At 51.4% G+C, this 17,149-nt stretch overlaps 1 protein-coding gene across 1 annotated transcript; it reads right to left on the bottom strand.

Annotated features, from left to right (window-relative positions):
* Nucleotides 1–305: 305 nt before the first annotated feature.
* LOC142432168 (sialic acid-binding Ig-like lectin 10) lies at nt 306–8,030 on the bottom strand. Its single transcript, XM_075537277.1, has 11 exons — nt 7,991–8,030; nt 7,526–7,906; nt 7,150–7,434; nt 6,809–6,856; nt 6,433–6,690; nt 6,183–6,230; nt 5,808–6,065; nt 5,419–5,709; nt 5,056–5,149; nt 4,825–4,936; nt 306–1,029 (listed from the first exon to the last, which is right to left on the bottom strand). Exons 1-11 carry the CDS (start codon nt 8,028–8,030, stop codon nt 769–771), a joined length of 2,076 nt encoding a protein of 691 aa, XP_075393392.1. The 3' UTR covers nt 306–768.
* Nucleotides 8,031–17,149: the final 9,119 nt, after the last annotated feature.

Here is a 17,149-nt window from a genome sequence, read left to right as displayed (position 1 = left end):
AAACACTATGCCGCCTGGGCTCATGAAAACAACCATTAATCACACACACACACACACACACACACACACACACATGCACACACACACACCCTCAATGCCATCGAGTTGATTCCACGGTGACCCAAAGGATAGAGTAGAACCGCCCCTGTGGGTTTCCGAGATTGTAACTCTTGATGGGAGCAGAGAGACTCATCTTTCTCCTGTGGAGCAGCTGGTGACTTCGAACTGCCGACCTGGTGGTTAGCAGCCCCAAGCGTCAGCCGTTACATCACCAGGGCTCTTTAGAGCAGCCGTGGGTAAGGTAATACATAAACAGTTGTGCACACTTGGGTTCTAATAACTTTATTCTTGGGCACGCGAGTGAAAGTGTCGCCTGAGAGTCATGTATCATGAAACACGGTCCTTTCGGTTTTTGACATTTCTCTGCAGCCATCTCTAGCGGGCCGTACAAAAATAGTCAGCGGACCAGGCTGGGCCTGTGGGTCTGGATGTCCGGGTCTTTCTCTGATGATTTATCAAGGCCCTTCCACCTTTGAGTGTGTGAGACCCTGCGTGGGTCGGCAAGGAGAACACCCACGTGTTTCTGAAGAGGGTCTCTCTCGCTTGCTTTCCAGAGCAAGGCCACTCCAGATGGAAAGATGGGGCTATTCCAAATGCTTGGGATGAGAAGGCTCATCCTTGGAGGGTCAGAAGCAAGAGACTTGGCACTGCCTTTCCGATGCCTCTTTGTCTCTCTCTCTTCCTCGGTGGTAGCCTGGACCCCCAGCCCTAGAGCCCAGCAGAGCCTCGGTGGAATGTGACCTCTGCATACTCAGTATTGGTGTCCGTGGGCTCCGGAGCCTCCCACGGCCTGAGTCCTGGGAACTGGACCGATGCATAGTGTACCTCCTCTGCGTGGTTCTTGGATCCTGGGTCTTGCCTGGATGGTGTCCATCCTGGCTGTGTGCGGTTCTTTGATTCTTCCAGGAGGCCAGCCCCTGGAGGAGGGAGCTGGAAAGGACTGCTGGGTGGGACCTTCCGATTCTGAGCCTATAGGAATGACGAATTTTCTATCATTCGCTCAGTCAACATATTTCATCGCCTACCCTGTAGCCAGATACCATTAGGAGCTGAAGATATTACCAACCAAACCCACTGCCATCTAGTCGACACCCATTCACAGCTGAGTAGAACGGCCCCCTTTGCGTTCCTGAGATGTGTGCATCTTTCTGGGAGCAGATGGCTCCTCTTGCTCCCATGGAGCAGCCGGTGGGGTCAAACCACTGACCTTGTGGTTAGCAGCTCAACGAGAAGCCTACTATGCCGCCAAGTTTCCTTAAGGATACAATGGCAGGGAATAAAAATAAAATCCCCATTCTGTACCCCACCACCACCATCACCCCCGCCCCCCATCTTCAGCTGACATTCAACCTTGAGGCAGGCAAGAACAGATCACCAGCAAACACACATATACTGTTAACTCTCAAACAGCTTGGCCGTTCAGGGTCCCCATCTCCCTCCCAATAAAAAACCCCCAAAAGCATGAGCATCGTTTACAGATGACCCTTGAACAACACGATTGGAACTTTGAGCACCCACGAATCCTCGGAAGATGAACCTCACGCGGTGTCCTCAGCAGATACCACGCTTCAGTTCCCAGTAATAAACAACAAACAAGCACACCCCCAAACTCACTGCCAACGAGTTGATGCTGACTGCTGGTGGCCCTACAGGACAGTGTAGAACTGCCCCTGTGGGTTTCTGAGGCTGTCAATCTTAACAGGAGCAGACAGCCTCGTCTTTCTCCTGAGGATGAGCTGGTGGTTTCCAACTGTGGACCTTGTGGTTAGCAGCCCAACACATAGCCCACTCTGCCACCAAGCATTGTGCTCCTATGGTACTTGTGCATCGACCAAGACGCCGTAACTCAAATACAACAAGGGGTCCTGAGCAGTTGAAAGTGTGGGAAGATAAGCAGCAAGGGTCTCTCTTGGGACCATCCTTCTTCAATGGGCATATAATCCCAGGAGGAGCTGGGCTATAGGAAGAAGAACTTGACTTCAGATTTGGAGGAAGATTCTGGAACAACCTCGGAGCTGCAGATGAGGCAGCCTCATTTTGCTGAAACTAAAGAAGACCTGGAGCACTGACTGATGAAGATCAAGGGCTCTTGCTTTCATGATAGAAGATCTCGCCGTAAAGAAAACGATCCTCACAACTGGGCCAATCAGCAATGTTAGGATAAAGAGAGCAGAGGCTAGAGGGTAGAACGGCCCCTGTCAGTTTACTCTTCATGAGAAGTAGGAAGCCCCATCGTTCTTATGAGGAGCGGCTGGTGGTTTCAAACCTCTGGCCTTGCAGTCAGCAGCCCACTGAGTATCCTGGGCTACTATGTCACCAGGGCTCCTTAAGGTACAATAGAAGGGCAGTGAAAAAGAGGAGGCTCTTCAACGAGATGGATTGACACAGGGGCTGCCCCAATGGGCTCTGACATAGCCACCACAGGGAGGATGGTGCAGGACCGGGCACTGTTTTGTTCTGTGGTGTACGGGTTGGAATGAACTCATTGGCACCTAACAACAACAATAACAACAGTTTTTGAGTTCTTCATCACTGCTGTTAGGGTTAGGTGCTGTCCAGTCGGTTCTGACCTGATGTACAACTGAAGGAAACACCACCGGGTCTGGACCCCATCTTCACAACTGGTTCTCAACCTTCCTAATGCCTCGACCCTTTAGGAAATGGTGGGGATGGGGGTGGGAGGGAATCAACCCAGGGTCAAAGGAACAACAAGTAAACTAAAATCAAAGGAAGGAAGGTTGTAGGATGCCTAGTGGGTCTCAGTCAAGGGCAATGTAGCAGCGAGGAATTACTAACCCTGAATGAAGGCCAAACATGATGGTGGGAAAAGAGGGAAGTAAAAAGGAAATAGAGGAAAGAACTAGGAGGCAAAGGACATTTATAGAGGCCTAAATATAGGCATGTACATATGTAAATATATATATATATAATGAATGGGGAATAGAACTATGTACTCATATCTATATGTTAAGAATTAAGGTTGAAGATGGACATTGGGCCTCCACTCAAAAACTCCCTTAACACAAGAAGACTTTGTTCTAACAATCCGACATTCTGTGATGCTCACCTTCCCAACAAGATCACTGAAGACAAAATGGGTACATAAGCAAATGTGGTGAAGAAAGCTGATGGTGCCCGGCTATCAAAAGATATAGCATCTGGGGTCTTAAAGGCTTGAAGATAAACAAGAGGCCATCTAGCTCAGAAGTCACAAAGCCAACATGAAAGAAGCACACCAGCCAGTGTGTCAATGGAACTAGGTATCAGGCATCTAAGAACCAGAATAAAACCATACCCAATGTGAATGAGGGGGAGTATGGAGTGGAGACCCAATGCCCATCTGTAGACAATTGGATATCCCCTCACAGAGGGGTCACAGGGAAGAAATGAGCCAGTCAGGGTGCAGTATAGCACCGATGAAACACACAACCATCATGACCTCAATTCTACCCTTCAAACGGATTAGACCAGAGTATGCACACTGCTACAGAAAAGAGCCCGAAACACAGGGAACCGAGGATAGATAAACCCCTTAGAGCCAACAAGGCGAGTAGAGATACCAGGAGGATTAGGGGAGGGCGGGATGAGAATGGGGGAATCGATCACAAGGATCAATCTAGAACCCCTTCCCAGGGGGATAAATAACGGGAAAGTGGGTGAGGGGCAACGGAGGACAATGCAGATATGGGGGAAATTATCTATAACTTATCAAGGGTTAATGAGGGAGGGCAGGCAGGGAGGGAGGGGGAAGGAATGGGGAGCTGACATCAGGGGCTCAAGTGGGAAGAGAATATTTTGAAAAATACTTTGAAAATGATGATGGCGGCATATGTGCAAATGTGCTTGACACATTGGAGGGATGTATGGATTGTGATAAAAAATGTAAGAGTCCCCAATGAAAGCATTAAAAAAAAATACAGTTCCATGTTGTGGTAACCTCCCCTCCCCCCAACCATAACATTATTTTCGTTGCTACTTCATCACTGTCATTTTGCTACTGTGATGAATCGGGCGACCCCTGTGAAAGGGGTTCGATCCCCAAAGGCGTCTTGACCCACAGGTTGAGAAACGCTGGGTTAGAGCCATTGTTTCAGGCACACTGCCCATCCCTGTCTCCTTAATCCCACTAAAGGCCAACCCAAGCCCCCGGCTATGGATGGAGTCTCATTCCACTCAGAGAGACCCTGTGGGATGGATGGACAAGCACTACCCCACCGCGTTTCCAAGGCTGTCTTGGATGAAACGACCTTGTCTTTCTCCCTCTGATCAGTTGGCGGGTTTGAACGCCCACCATTGAAGTTAGCAGCCCCCTGTGCCCCCGAGGCTCCTATGGAGCTTCTAGGGTAGCGTGTAGGATTGCCCCATAGGGTTTCATAGGCCACAGGTAAAGGTCGTCAATCTGGAACCAGTAAGGATTCTACAAAACCCAGCAACACCCCGTACTGGAAGATGACCGCCCCCCAAATCCCTACCAGCGTTCCACCCTGTCCTACAGGATCACCACCAGGTGGAATGACTCGCAGGCCACGGTTTGATCTTGATGAGGGCAGTCCGCCATGTCTTTCTCCCGCAGAGCGGCCTCGTGGTACCCACTGTGCCTTTTGCTTTGCAGCTGAGCGCTTAACCCATCTGAACCGTTCTAATCCCGCAGCCAGCTCTCCGGGAAGGAGAAGTGGGGTGCTTGAAGAGGCTGAGCCACGTGGCCTATGGCTCACGATGGGGTTCCTGAAAGGAAGAGGAGGGGGAGCCCCACCACTCACTCACTCGAGAAGCGACGCTGGGGTCCACGTTGACGTAATCCAGGACAGAGCTGCCCCTGGAGGCCCGGGTCTGCAGAGCTCCGGGCTGGGCCCACTTCTTCCTCAGGGTCTTCACGCTGCGGGAGGGAATGAAGAGGTCAGCTTGGAGACACACACACACACACACACACACACACACACACACACACACACACACACACACACACCCTCTCCTTCTGCACGGCTGCTAACTCACAGTATCAGGATGAGGCAGAGGAAGAGAAGGCTGGCGATGCCCGTCCCCAGGAAGCATCCCTTGGAGAAGGCGCTGGAAACGGCTCCCTGGTCATCTGAGCAACCAGAAGGCCAGCTGTTGGTCACGTCCTGCCCTTTCTCCTCTTCTAACCCCCTACGTCTACATCCCTGCCCACACATTTTGCTTGGTGCCCCACCCCCCGCCCCGTACCCCTTCCGGTCTGCTGTCGGCTCAAAATCCCTGCTGTCAGGAGTCCAGTCTGTCTCCTCCACAGCCCCAGGCCCAGGTCCCAGCTCGCTCTCCGGCCACACCACCCTGACCCCAGCCCCACCCTGCCCCCTCCGCCCCGGCCACCCCGCAGACCTCCACCCGGCGGGGGCAGGATGGTGAGGCTGTGCGTCCCGTGGGCATTCCGGGCCTCGCAGTGGAGTGCCAGGTCTGGACTGAACCCCGCACGCACGCTCAGGGAGCTGTTGGCCCAGGTCCTGTCGGAGCTGGAGGTGACCGTGACCGAGGCGTTGGGGCCAGTAGCCTCCACCAGCTGGGTCCCAAGCCACCATCGCAGGGTAGCGGCGGGCCGGGCGCGCACAGAGCAGCTGCAGCGCAGACCCTCAGGCTCCCAGGAGCAGAAGGGACCAAGCAGCCGAGGGGGGTCTGAGGGTAAGGGAAGGGCTCAGCAGCGGCCCCTCCCACCAAGGCCCCAAGGTCCCGCCCCCAGCCCCGCCCCGCTCTTCCCCCCACCATGTACTCACACAGCACAGAGAGGTGCAGCGAGACCTGCTGGGCGCCCAGCCGGTTCTCAGCTTGACAAGTGACCTCCCCTTCGTCCTCCTCCCGCACCTGAGGCAGCTCCAGGAGCCCGGGGCCCGAGGCTGCCGAGGGGCTCAGGGCGCGGCTCCCCCGGACCCAGCTCAGCGAGGCGGGGGGGCTGCTGTCGGCCACACAGACGAGGCGCAGGGACTGGCCCTCCAGCACGGGGAAAGACGAGCCATTCCGGAAGTTCTCCAGGACTGGGGAGGGGGGAGAGGAGCGCAGCTGAGGGTCCAGGGACCTTTGCAGCCAGGATTCCGGACGCCCCGCTGGGCTGTGGCCTCTGGCCACCACCACCCCGACCTCCCACTTCATACCCGTCCTGTTTGCTTGGGAAATGGTCACTCTCAGGTTCTCGGGAGGGTCTGAAACAGAGGGGGTGGGGGTGCTGGATCACCTGCGGAGCCCCAGAAACCACCGCTCTGCGATCCAGACAGGTGGGGACCCGCTGCCATTGCTCTGGGGGCAGACCCCTCCCTGCTCTGTGACCCTCACTCCAGGACCGGCCCCCACCCCCGTCCCTGCCACCATTGTCCCCTCTCCGGGAAACCCGCTGCCCACACTCACATTGCACAGAGAGGTTCAGCCAGCTGTGCTGGGAGCCCAGCCTGTTCTCCGCTTGGCAGGTGTAGCGCCCCGCATCCCTGGCCCCCACCTGAGGCAGCTCCAGCTCCAGAGGGCCGGACCGGGTGAGAGAGGACGTGGAGAGCACCCTGTTGTCCAGGACCCAGCTCAGCATGGCAGGGGGCTGGCCGTCTGCCTCACAGCGCAGGCGCAGGTATTGGCCTTTCTGGACTTCCACGGAGTCTCCTTGGGGCTGAGGGGCTGGAGGGGAGAAAGGAGGATGGGGGTCTCACTCCCTATCACCCACAAACCGTTTTTGCTCCCCCAAAGAGTGCTATATTCGCTTTCGCAAATCACCACCGTCCTTCCCCGCAGGTACCTGATGCATTGGTCTGGGAAATGCTGATGACAGGATCCTTGGGGGCATCTGCAAGGAGAGTGTGAGCCGACTTTGGGAGAAATGGTTTCCCCACAGTCACAGAGAGCACCCCGGAAAGGAGGCATGACTGTCCTTGGCCTTGCCTGGGCCCATGCAGCCAGCACCAGCTGGGCCCAGAAGAGTGGCCCAGCCACCTCCCAGGGTGAAGGCAGCTTCCCAGGACACACCGCTCCGCCCAGGTTCCCTTCCGGACCCCATCCTGTTGGCTGCTACAGCCGTTTCTCACCTCCCTGTAGAGATTGCCTGTCCCCAAACCCCCCAGAGTCCTGCCCCTAACTCACGGTCCACCTTCAGCTGGATGGTCCTTTCTGCGCTCACCCCCCTGTTGGAGAATCCCACTCGACAGGTGAGCTCAGTGTTGTGGTACTGGAGTCTTGGCGTGAAGGTGAGCTCAGAGAAGGGGGAGGTTTGTGGTTCAGGTTGTTTGGGGTAGAGAGCCACCCCTGTCCAGGAGAGCGTGGGTTTCGGACAGTCTGCAAATACTCCAGGAAACAGACAGACTAGCTTTGCCGGGCGTCCAGGCTCCAGGGTCGCAGGGATGAAGACATCCGGCTTCTGTGTCAGGCCTGGGTCAGAGAGAGGGAGATCCTAGGCCCAGGCCCACTGCCCGACCTCACAGTCTGTCCCCTGGCCACCCGGCTGGGCCGGCTCTCCTACCTGTCACTTCCAGAGACATCATATAGTATAGGTAATTATATTTCAGAGTTCCTCTCTCCACTCGAAAGAAGTATCTGGCTGTGTCCTCCCTCCGCGCATCTCTGATCATCAGCGAGCAGTTCTGGTTCTGGGGGTCCCCGAGCAGCAGAAATCGGTCCTGAGTCCCCAAGTAGACCCGGCGAAGTGGGTGGTTTGTGGCCACTGGAGCCCCAGAGATACTGTCGGTCCCTTCCCGGAACCAGTAGCCGTAAGCTGGGTCAGAGTCCTTCCAGCCTTCCCAGGGGTAGTTAAAGGTGCAGAGTATGGATATGCACAGGCCCTCCTGCACCGTGGCCGAACGCTGTACCTGCAGATTGTATCTCCAACCCTGGACCAGGGACCCTGAGGGGAGACAGAGGCTTGTCCTGCGACACACATACATCCACCTTCACCCCCTGAGACCCCTCTGGTTCTCAGGCCACTCACCCCCCAGCAGCATGGGCGGCAGCAGCAGCAGCAGCAGCATCTTGGAAGCAGCTCATGGCCCTGACGCCGGGGCTGAGTCTGGGCTAGGTCAGAAGAGGAAGCTGCAGGCGGAAGCTGTGCCTGGGGACTGAGGCATGAAATGAACTTCTGCTCCAGACACCCTGGGACCCACACTCAGTAGCCTCTTTATGCGACAGCCTCCCCTCCTCCCCCCCACCCCCCGCTCCACCCCATGAGTGCTCGCCATCTTGCTGGGTGGGGCTTGGTTTTGGGCCTTGCTGAGCTGGACCTTCCTGTGTACCTCTGCAGGGATGGGGGAAGAGAAGTCTGGGATCCAAGTAGAGACTGGGCTGGGGTGGAAGTAGGGGTCCTCCCACTGGGCTCTGGACCATTGAGGAAGCAGAACTGAAAGCCCACAGTGAGCTGTCTTTTCCCAGGTTCTGTCAGAGCCCTGGTGGCCTAGTGCTTACCAGTTGGACTACTTAGCCTCAAGGTCAGCAGTTCAAGACCACCAGCTGTTCCGAAGGAGAAAGATGGGGCGTTCTGTGTCCATAGAGGGTTAGAGTCTCTGAAACCCATTGGGAAGTTCTGCCCTGTCCCATGGGATAGCTCAGAGTCTGAGTCAATTCAGTGGCAGTGAGCTTTGGCTTGGGTGGTGGGAGCAGGAGCCAGGGGGCAGGGGGAGGGGCATTCCTGCTGGGGCTTGTCTTCCTAGATGAAATGCAGGACCTCCAGTTTGAAGTCCACTTTCAGATAGGCAATCCCACTTCAGCGCACGTCATAACGTAACATTCAAGTCATGTGTGTGAAGTCCTCAAACTTCAGCTGGAGCACAGAGAAGCATCACCAGCAAAGCCGGTTCTTATGAAGGAAAGTCAGACACACCTGCACTTCCCGACCTTTTTTACCAGTGCTTTTTAAAAAAATCATTTTATTGGGAGGTCATACAGCTCTTATCACAATCCATCCATCCATCCGTTGTGTTAAGCACATTTGTTGCCATCATCATTCTCAAAACATTTGCTTTCTACTTGAGCCCTTGGTATCACCTCCTCATTTTCTCCCCTCCCTCCCTGTCCTCCCTCCCTCATGAACCCTTAATATTTTATAAATTATTATTATTTTGTCATGTCTTACACTGTCCGACGTCTTCATTCACCCACTTTTTTTGTTGTCTGTCCCCCAGGGAGGGGCTTATATGTAGATCATTGTGATCGGTTCCCCCTTTCTCCCCCGACCTCCCCCTTTCCCTCCTAGTATTGCTATGCTCATTATTGGTCCTGAGAGATTTATCTGTCCTGGATTCCCTGTGTTTCCAGTTCTTATCTGTACCAGTGTACATTCTCTGGTCTAGCCAGATTTGTAAGGTAGAATTGGGATCATGATAGTGGGGGGTGGGAGGGAAGCATTAAAGAACTAGAGGAAAGTTGTATGTTTCATCGGCACCCTGACTGTATCATCTCCTCCCCACAATCCTTCTGTAGGATGGATGTCCAGTTGCCTACAGATGGGCTTTGGGTCCCCTCTCCATACTCCCCGTCATTCACAATGATATGTTTTTCTGTTCTTTGATGCCTCATACTTGATTCCTTCCAGACCTCGTGATCACACAGGCTAGTGTGCTTCTTCCATGTGGGCTTTGTTGCTTCTCAGCTAGATGGCTGCTTGTTTATCTTCAAGCCTTTAAGATCCCAGATGCTATATCTTTTGCTACCTGGGCACCATCAGCTTTCTTCACCATATTTGCTTATGCACCTGCTTTGTCTTCAGCAATCTTGTCAGGAAGGTGAGCATCATGGAATGCCAGTTTAATAGAACAAAGTATTCTTGCATTGAGGGAGTAATTGAATGGAGACCCAATGTCCTTCTGCTACCTTGATATTAAACTTATAAATATATGCACATAGATCTATTTCCCCATCGTCATATATAAATATATCTCCATATGTACATGCCTGTATTTAGACCTCTGTAAATGCCCTTTGCCTCCTAGTTTCTTCCTCTATTTCCTTTGACTTTCCTCTTGTCCCACTATCATGCTCAGCCTTCATTAGAGTTTCAGTAGTTCCTCTCGGTTACATTATCCTTGATCAAGCCCTATCAGGCCTCCTACACCCTCTTTGCCATCGATTTTGGATCACTTGTTGTTCTCTTGTCCCTGGGTTTGTTAGCACTCACTTCCTTTCCCCTGCCTCCCCCTCTCCCAAGTCCCCCCAGAACTGTAGGTCCCATTGTTTTCTCCTTGAGATTGTTTATAGCATCTATCTTATCTAGATAGACTTGCAGAGATAATAATATGCACACAAAAAACAAGATGGAGCAAAACAAAGCAACAAAGCAACAACAAAAAACAATGACAAAAAAGAAAAGCCTGTAAATAGTTCAAGGTCTGTTTGTTGACCTTTAGGAGTATTTTCCTGTTACATCTGATGGGGTACCATGCCCTGGCCCCAAAGTCTATTGTTGGTATTCCCTCGGGACTTCCTTGTTCTGCTATCCTTGCTGTTCTGCTGCACACCGTTAGTGTTTTTCCTTGGTGTGATGGGGTTAGAACAGGCACAAGTCCCCCTTTTTACCAGTTCTAACACTAGCCTGCCTGCCCTCACCACTCTCTACTACTGTGTTGGGCTCAGTAATCCATTGCAATGGCTGTGCTTACCGTTGGAATAGTGTTGGTTGTGGGAAACAGAACCGGGAAGAGAGTGTAAGAGGACAGACTCTCAACACTCATACATTAAGGAGTCTGGGAGGCCACGGCTCCCATGGAGGGAACCTTCACGTTTGTGGGTTGGAGATGCAACCCACTCACGTTCTCCTAAGTAAGCTTATTCCCCACGATGACCTCCCATACTCATGCCAAACCTTAAGTGTTGTTTGCCAGCACATGGTCACTGACTATACACTTGGAGGTCAACTTCTTGTAGGTTATCTGCCTGAAGGTTGTCAGCCATCTAGTGCAGTCAGACCCTATTGTCTGTCCCACCCTAAGTAGAGCCTGCTACCTTCTTATAAGGTTAATGGATTGTTTGCCTGAAGAAGTTCTTAAAGACATGTAAGGTCAAGCAACTCAGGGATGTACAAGTTTGGCTGCCATCTTGACTCTAGAGTCCACCTGTCTTGTTCCATATGCCTTCCTGTCACATGTCCCAGTACCTCCCCTTCCTATTGTGTGTACACCCCTACCTAGTACTCCCACTGTTATGTGTATGCCTTGAGTACAACTCCTTCCTGCTATATATGTGTTTACCGTGGTCTCCGTGCCCCAGATTATATAAAATTCATGAAATTACATTACTCACTCTCTCGGAGCAGACCTGGTTCCTGAAATCATGACTTCGAAGGTGAGCCCTTGCAGGCTGTATCTTGTTTGATGCCTCTTTAATGTTACTCCTCAATGACACAACCTTCCCTTGGACCCATTCGATTGTGGGGGGTGGTACCCCACAGTCAGTAGGGTAGGTACCATTGAGTTGATTCCAATCCATAGGAAATAGATACACAACAGAACTGTGGGAAGGGCCCAGGAAGAGAATGCATGCAGACAAATTCTTTATTCTTGTGATTGAGGAAGCCTGGGAGGCCAGGATTCTGAGTGGAGGGAGGCCTTGACATTTGTGAGAGATGAGTCCCAGTCACATTCTTCTAATTAAAAACTATCCCGACAATATCCTCCCTTAACAGTGCTACCTTCATGTTACCTCTTACAAGCACATGGCTGATTGATATCTGCCCAGCACTTTATCTATAGGAGCAGACATGTTGCAGTTGTTCTCCCCTCTCACTCACCTTTACCTGTCCCCACCACTGGTGTTAGGTTACTCCTTCCATGAGCTTGGAGACATCTAAGGTATTGCCCACCTTGTTACATAGGTCTGTGGTTGGGGGTGGAGGGTGGGGGCTTGCATGCCCCAAGACTATGTAAGTTGCTGTAAGAATACATTCTCTCCTCCACTCAGACCTGGTTCCTGGTGCCCGCGGTGGAGGTGAGAACCCCAAAACTTTTGTCCCTCTCTTAATTTCTTCCCTCCAATTACACAACCATCCCTTAGGACTCATTCTGGATATGGGCTAGATTGCACACAGAAGAAAAACGACTGCCCAGCCCTGCCCAATATCCGCAATTGTTCCTGTGCTTAAGCCGATTGCTGCAGCCACTGTACCAATCCATCTTGTTGAGAGCCTTGTTTTTGTTTGTTTGTTTTGCTATCTCTCCGGTTGACCGAGCTTGATGTGCTTTTCCAGGGAATAGTCTCTCCTGACAACATGTCTAACACACGTGAGACGAAATCTTGCCATCCTTGCCTCCAAGGATCAGTCTGGCCCTTACTTCTTTCCAGACAGATTAGTTTGTCCATTTGCCAGTCAACAGTACTTTCTCCAGCACCACAATTCCAATGCATCGATTCTTCTTCGGTCTTCTTCTACAGTTGGGGGGGGGGGGGGGGTGGTCTGTTACAGAAGCAACGAGGCACAACTTGGGATCGGAATCAGGAAAAAGCAGGCAAAAGTCTCCCTTCTTCAGTGCACGACAGTTTTCTCAGCTCTTCTGGGCCATGCAGGACCTACCATCTGTGGCTGCTGGTTTTATAGCTGGTACCGTCTGGGCTTGTCACTAACTTCCGTGTTGTAGTCCATGTGACAGTTCTTTGCGAAATGTCATGTCTCCTTTCCTTCTCCTGCTGCCCCTCAGCTTCTGCTGCTACTTGTGGGAAACTGAGCACCTTGGAAGAAAATGTATGTGACCTGCCCCCAGCCCTCATGACCAGGGAGCTCGGCACACCCTCCTTAGTGAGAGAGACACGCCTCCACAGCCTGAGGTAAAGAAAGCCCCTCTATGCATGATCTTCTAGGGAGGAAGTTTCTCCACGGAGCACCTGCACGCCATGAATGCTTAGACAAAGCTGTTTTCTACAGCTGCTGGCCTCCTCTCATACGTATGTTTATCTTAAAGAGCGTTTGCTACTCCTGTTACATGCTGCGTGCTCTCTTTGACGTATACCCTTCCAAGACCTGGAACGTTCAAGACAATTGCGTTGCCCATTTGTTTGATGTACGTGATTAATAAGAAGCTTGCATGGATCAAGAGCTATCCTATCCCACTGCTGAATAAACTCGGGACGCTTCTCTTGGTTCTTGCTTCTCCCAAGAAGACGGCGAGTCCCCTGAGCCTGCTATCTTGTCTTTTTCGTTTTCTTTAATGGCCCCCCTTGCTCCACAGGACAATTTCGACTGCGGTGCTGGGCCCGCACAGCTCTCTTCTTGTTTCTTTCCATCTGAAAAACCTCTGTAGGGCTGGCTGCTTATATACACAACTCCTTGTCAATGTCAAGGCATGGCCCCTCCCAGCAGAGGATCAGAAACTGACCAGTCCCCTGGCTGTAGGCCGCTCACTCACTCACTCACTCAAGGTCAATGAGTCCATTCTGATACACAGCTACCCTACAGGACAGGGTAGAACTTTCGGAGGTTGTAATTCACCGCAAGAGTAATAAGCCTCATCTTTCTCCTGCGGAGTAGCTGGTGGTTTCGAACAGCTGATCTTTTGGTGAGCAGCCCAGAGTGAAACCCACTATGCCACCAGGACTACAGCGCAAGCTGTAAGGTTTTATGTAATGTTGGCCCTTGGTGACAAATGGAGAAAAGATGGAAGTGGTCAAGGATGGGGTACCAGCCCCTCCGAATGGGTCCAAAGGTTCGGTTGTGTAATTGAGGAGGAAATTAAAGAGACACCAGACAAGACAAGGCATACAAGGACACACCTCTCAGTCATGACTTCAGGAGCCAGGTCCACACACAGAGAAAGAATATATTTCCAACCAAGGCTTATATACCCTCGGGAAGTGTAAGTCCCCCCCACCCCCAATTACGGGTAGCCAAATACAGAACAAAGTGGGCTGTACCCTAATGGTCCCTGAGTACATTGGAGAAGTAACCTCACACCAGTGTCCAGGGCAGGTAAGGGAGAGTGGCTGTCTTCAAAGCCTAGAGCAGCGGTTCTGAACCTATGGGTCATGACCCCTTTGGGGGTTGAACGACCCTTTCAAAGAGGTTGTTTTGTCATCACATCAGAAGCATATTTCCGAAAGTCTTCGGAACCGAGACACCGTTCCTCTATCCATCTCCAGGCAGGTCTACCCCATGCAGATACGCCCACCTATGAGTACCCGGTGTGAAGACTGTGACCCACACTACACCATTCTTCAAGACACAATGTCACTGGTTTGTCATTAGAAATAAATTTTTCACAATATATAATGACATATTGTTATTGTGATGGATCATTATGCTTTTAATTATGTTCAATTAGTAACAATGAAAATATTACATTATGATTCATGACAGTTGCAAAATGACAGAGATGAAGTAGCAATGAAAATAAGTTTATGGCTGGGGGTCCCACAACTTGAGGAACTGTGTGAAAGAGTCGCGGCATTAGGAAGGTTGAGAACCACTGACCTAGAGAGCATTAGCACATCTGCTCCTGGATAGATAGCACTCAGCCAGGTGCTTGTAAAAGGTAGCTTTAAGGTAGCACTATGATGGGAGGATACAATGGGGAAGAATATTCATTATGAGGATGTGATTGGGACTCATCTCCAACTCACAAGGGTGAAGGCCTCACTCCACCCAAGAACCCAGCATGCCAGGCTTCTTAATCAATGAGACTAAGTAGAGGAGACTTAAGGATTCACCCATATAGTTCTGTTCCCCACAGTCAAGGATTTCTTCTTACTTGGATCCACAATCAATGCTCATGGAAGCAGCAGTCAGGAGATGAGATGATTCATTTTATCAGGTAAATCTGCTGCACAAAACCTCTTTAAAGCACTGAGGAGCATGGCCGTCACTGGCTCAGGTGTGCCTGACCCAAGCCATGTTATTTTCCGTGGCCTCGTACGCGTGTGAAAGTTGGTCATTGAATGAAGAAGGACAGAGGAGAATCAGGTGCGTGAATGATGGTGCTGGTAAAGATCATGGAAAGTACCACCAGCTTCCAGAAGAACAAATACATCCATCCTATAAGAAGTCTAGTCAGACTACACCTCACAAGCAAAGATGGTGAAGCTCTGTCCCGTGGACTTTGGTCATGTTATCAGGAGAGACCAATTCCCTAGAGAAAGACCTCAGACTTGGTAAAGGGGAGGGACAGTGAGAACGTGGAAGATCCTCAATGCGATGCCTCGACACAGTTTCTCCAACAGACCAATTGTGAGGATGTCACTGGATGGGGCGCGTTTTTTGTTGTTGTTCTGTTGTGCCTGGTGCTCCACTATGAACTGGAATGACTTGATAGCATCTAACAACAACAACAAAGATGACAGCTAGTGTGTTAGTCTGGGTAGACTAGAGAAACAAATCCATGGACACACATACGTGTGTAAGAAAGAGGTTTATATTCAAGAGCAGTTGAACATGGAGAAAACATCTCAGCCCAGTCCAGATCAAGTCCGTAAGTCCAATATTAGGCCATATGTCCGATATCAATCTATAAAGTCCTCTTCAGACTCACGAAACACATGCAGTGAAGTCAAATGCAGGATGATCACAAGCTAGTGGGTAGAAAGTCTTTGGGTCCAGTGGCACTATAAACATCTCAGCGCTGGCAGGGGTCTCTCTGTGGATTCTCTGACTTCAGAGGTCTGGTTGCGTCCATGTGGCTTGTCTTCTGCAATGTCTCCCAGAGTAGCAGAGAGAGGTCTCTTCTGCCCTCAAGGAGGAAGTACCGGATTTCCCAGAATTCTCGGAAGGCCATGCCCACAGAAGTCTCATTGGCTAACTCCAGATTGATAGCCTAGACTCCGCCCCTACACTCTTCATCCTTAAATTGACATCAGATTAGGTGACGACCACACCTAGAAGGGCCACTGTAACTCATTCGCTACATTGCAGGACCTCACCAAAAGTCTCTCTGTACCGATCTTCCACCTCACTGTCTGTATCTACCCCACTGTTCTGGGCTCTGCTTCTCACATACGCCCAGCACGTTCCTGCCTCAGGGACACACGGTACCTGCTGTTCTCGCTTCCAGAAATGCTCTTCCCATGGCTGCAGCTTCTGCTGGCTTCAGTTTCAAGGCCGTATGTATTCGTTTCCTGGGGGTGCTATAACAAAGAGCCACACGTGACCGAAAGGTATTTCTCACAGTTCTGGAGTCGAGAAGTCTGCCATCAGGCAGGACCATGCTCTCTCCAAAGACGCCAAGAGTAGATCCTAAGTGGTCCCTCCCAGCTTCCGGTAGCTCCTGGTAATCTTTGGAGTTCTTTGCTCTATACAGTCATCACTTCCGTCTCGGCCTCCTTCTTCCCATGGTCATTGCTGTGCGGGTGAGATTGTCTCTGCTGTCTGTCTCCTTTTCTGATAAGGATACTGGCCAGAACTGTGGGAAACAGAAAGTTTTCTCCCAAGTCGTCTCCCTCCAACGTAAGTTAGACTTAGGACACTGCTTGCAGCTAATGGTAGACAATTGTCAAGCTACCTCCCTGAAGGCAGTCAGTTGCTGGACTACTGTCTGGTCCCACCGCAAGTAGAGCCCACTCCCTGCTGTTAAGGACAGTGGGTTACTTCCCCCTAAAGGCTTGCAGCCATCAGTCTGGTCCCTGCAGGGTGGTCTTACACCCTACAGATAACAGTTTCTATAGTGAGCCGGAGAACAAGTTAAACTAGCTAAGTGACATCCAAAATTAAGCTGCCATCCTGAATCTAGGATCCACCCATCTTGTCACATGTGTACCCCCATCCCCTCCCCTTTCTATTACATAGATACCCCTAGATCACCCCCTCCCATTACAGTATTACCTATAGCACAACCCTTTCCTGTGACGTATGTCCTCACCTGTAATTAGGGGGCTTGCATGTCCCCAGAGAATATAAAAAGCCTGGGCTAGCATTAAACTCTCTCTCTCCCTCCACGTGGACCACCAAGCAGGGCTGAGGTGAGCATGCTCCCATGAAATGTGACTCCTTTATTTCAATTTCTTCTCTCTCTCATGCTCTCTGTGACTTCACTGTAACCTTTACTTATTATCGCTGTACAATTGTGCCTAGCGGACTGGTAATGATGTGTGAGGGGCTGGTCAGCCCTGGCACAGATTGAATTACTCACCCTACTCCGTATGGCCTCTTCCTGGCTGAACTGGTTCCACCAGTAAAGACTTTACT

Source organism: Tenrec ecaudatus, chromosome 18 (assembly GCF_050624435.1).
Source record: "Tenrec ecaudatus isolate mTenEca1 chromosome 18, mTenEca1.hap1, whole genome shotgun sequence".
Lineage (NCBI taxonomy): Eukaryota > Metazoa > Chordata > Mammalia > Afrosoricida > Tenrecidae > Tenrec > Tenrec ecaudatus.
Note: the sequence above shows the minus strand (reverse complement) of the source record. Positions and strands in the feature narration are given on the sequence as shown.

What these genes read in the sequence shown, in the direction of transcription:
- LOC142432168 (XM_075537277.1), bottom strand. Translation starts at nt 8,030, where the DNA reads ATGCTGCTGCTGCTGCTGCTGCCGCCCATGCTGCTGGGGG. An exon ending in TTCCCAGACCAATGCATCAG is followed by an intron (nt 6,691 to 6,808) that starts GTACCTGCGGGG and finishes TCTCCCCTCCAG; the next exon opens with CCCCTCAGCCCCAAGGAGAC. An exon ending in CTCTGCCTCATCCTGATACT is followed by an intron (nt 4,937 to 5,055) that starts GTGAGTTAGCAG and finishes TCCCTCCCGCAG; the next exon opens with CGTGAAGACCCTGAGGAAGA.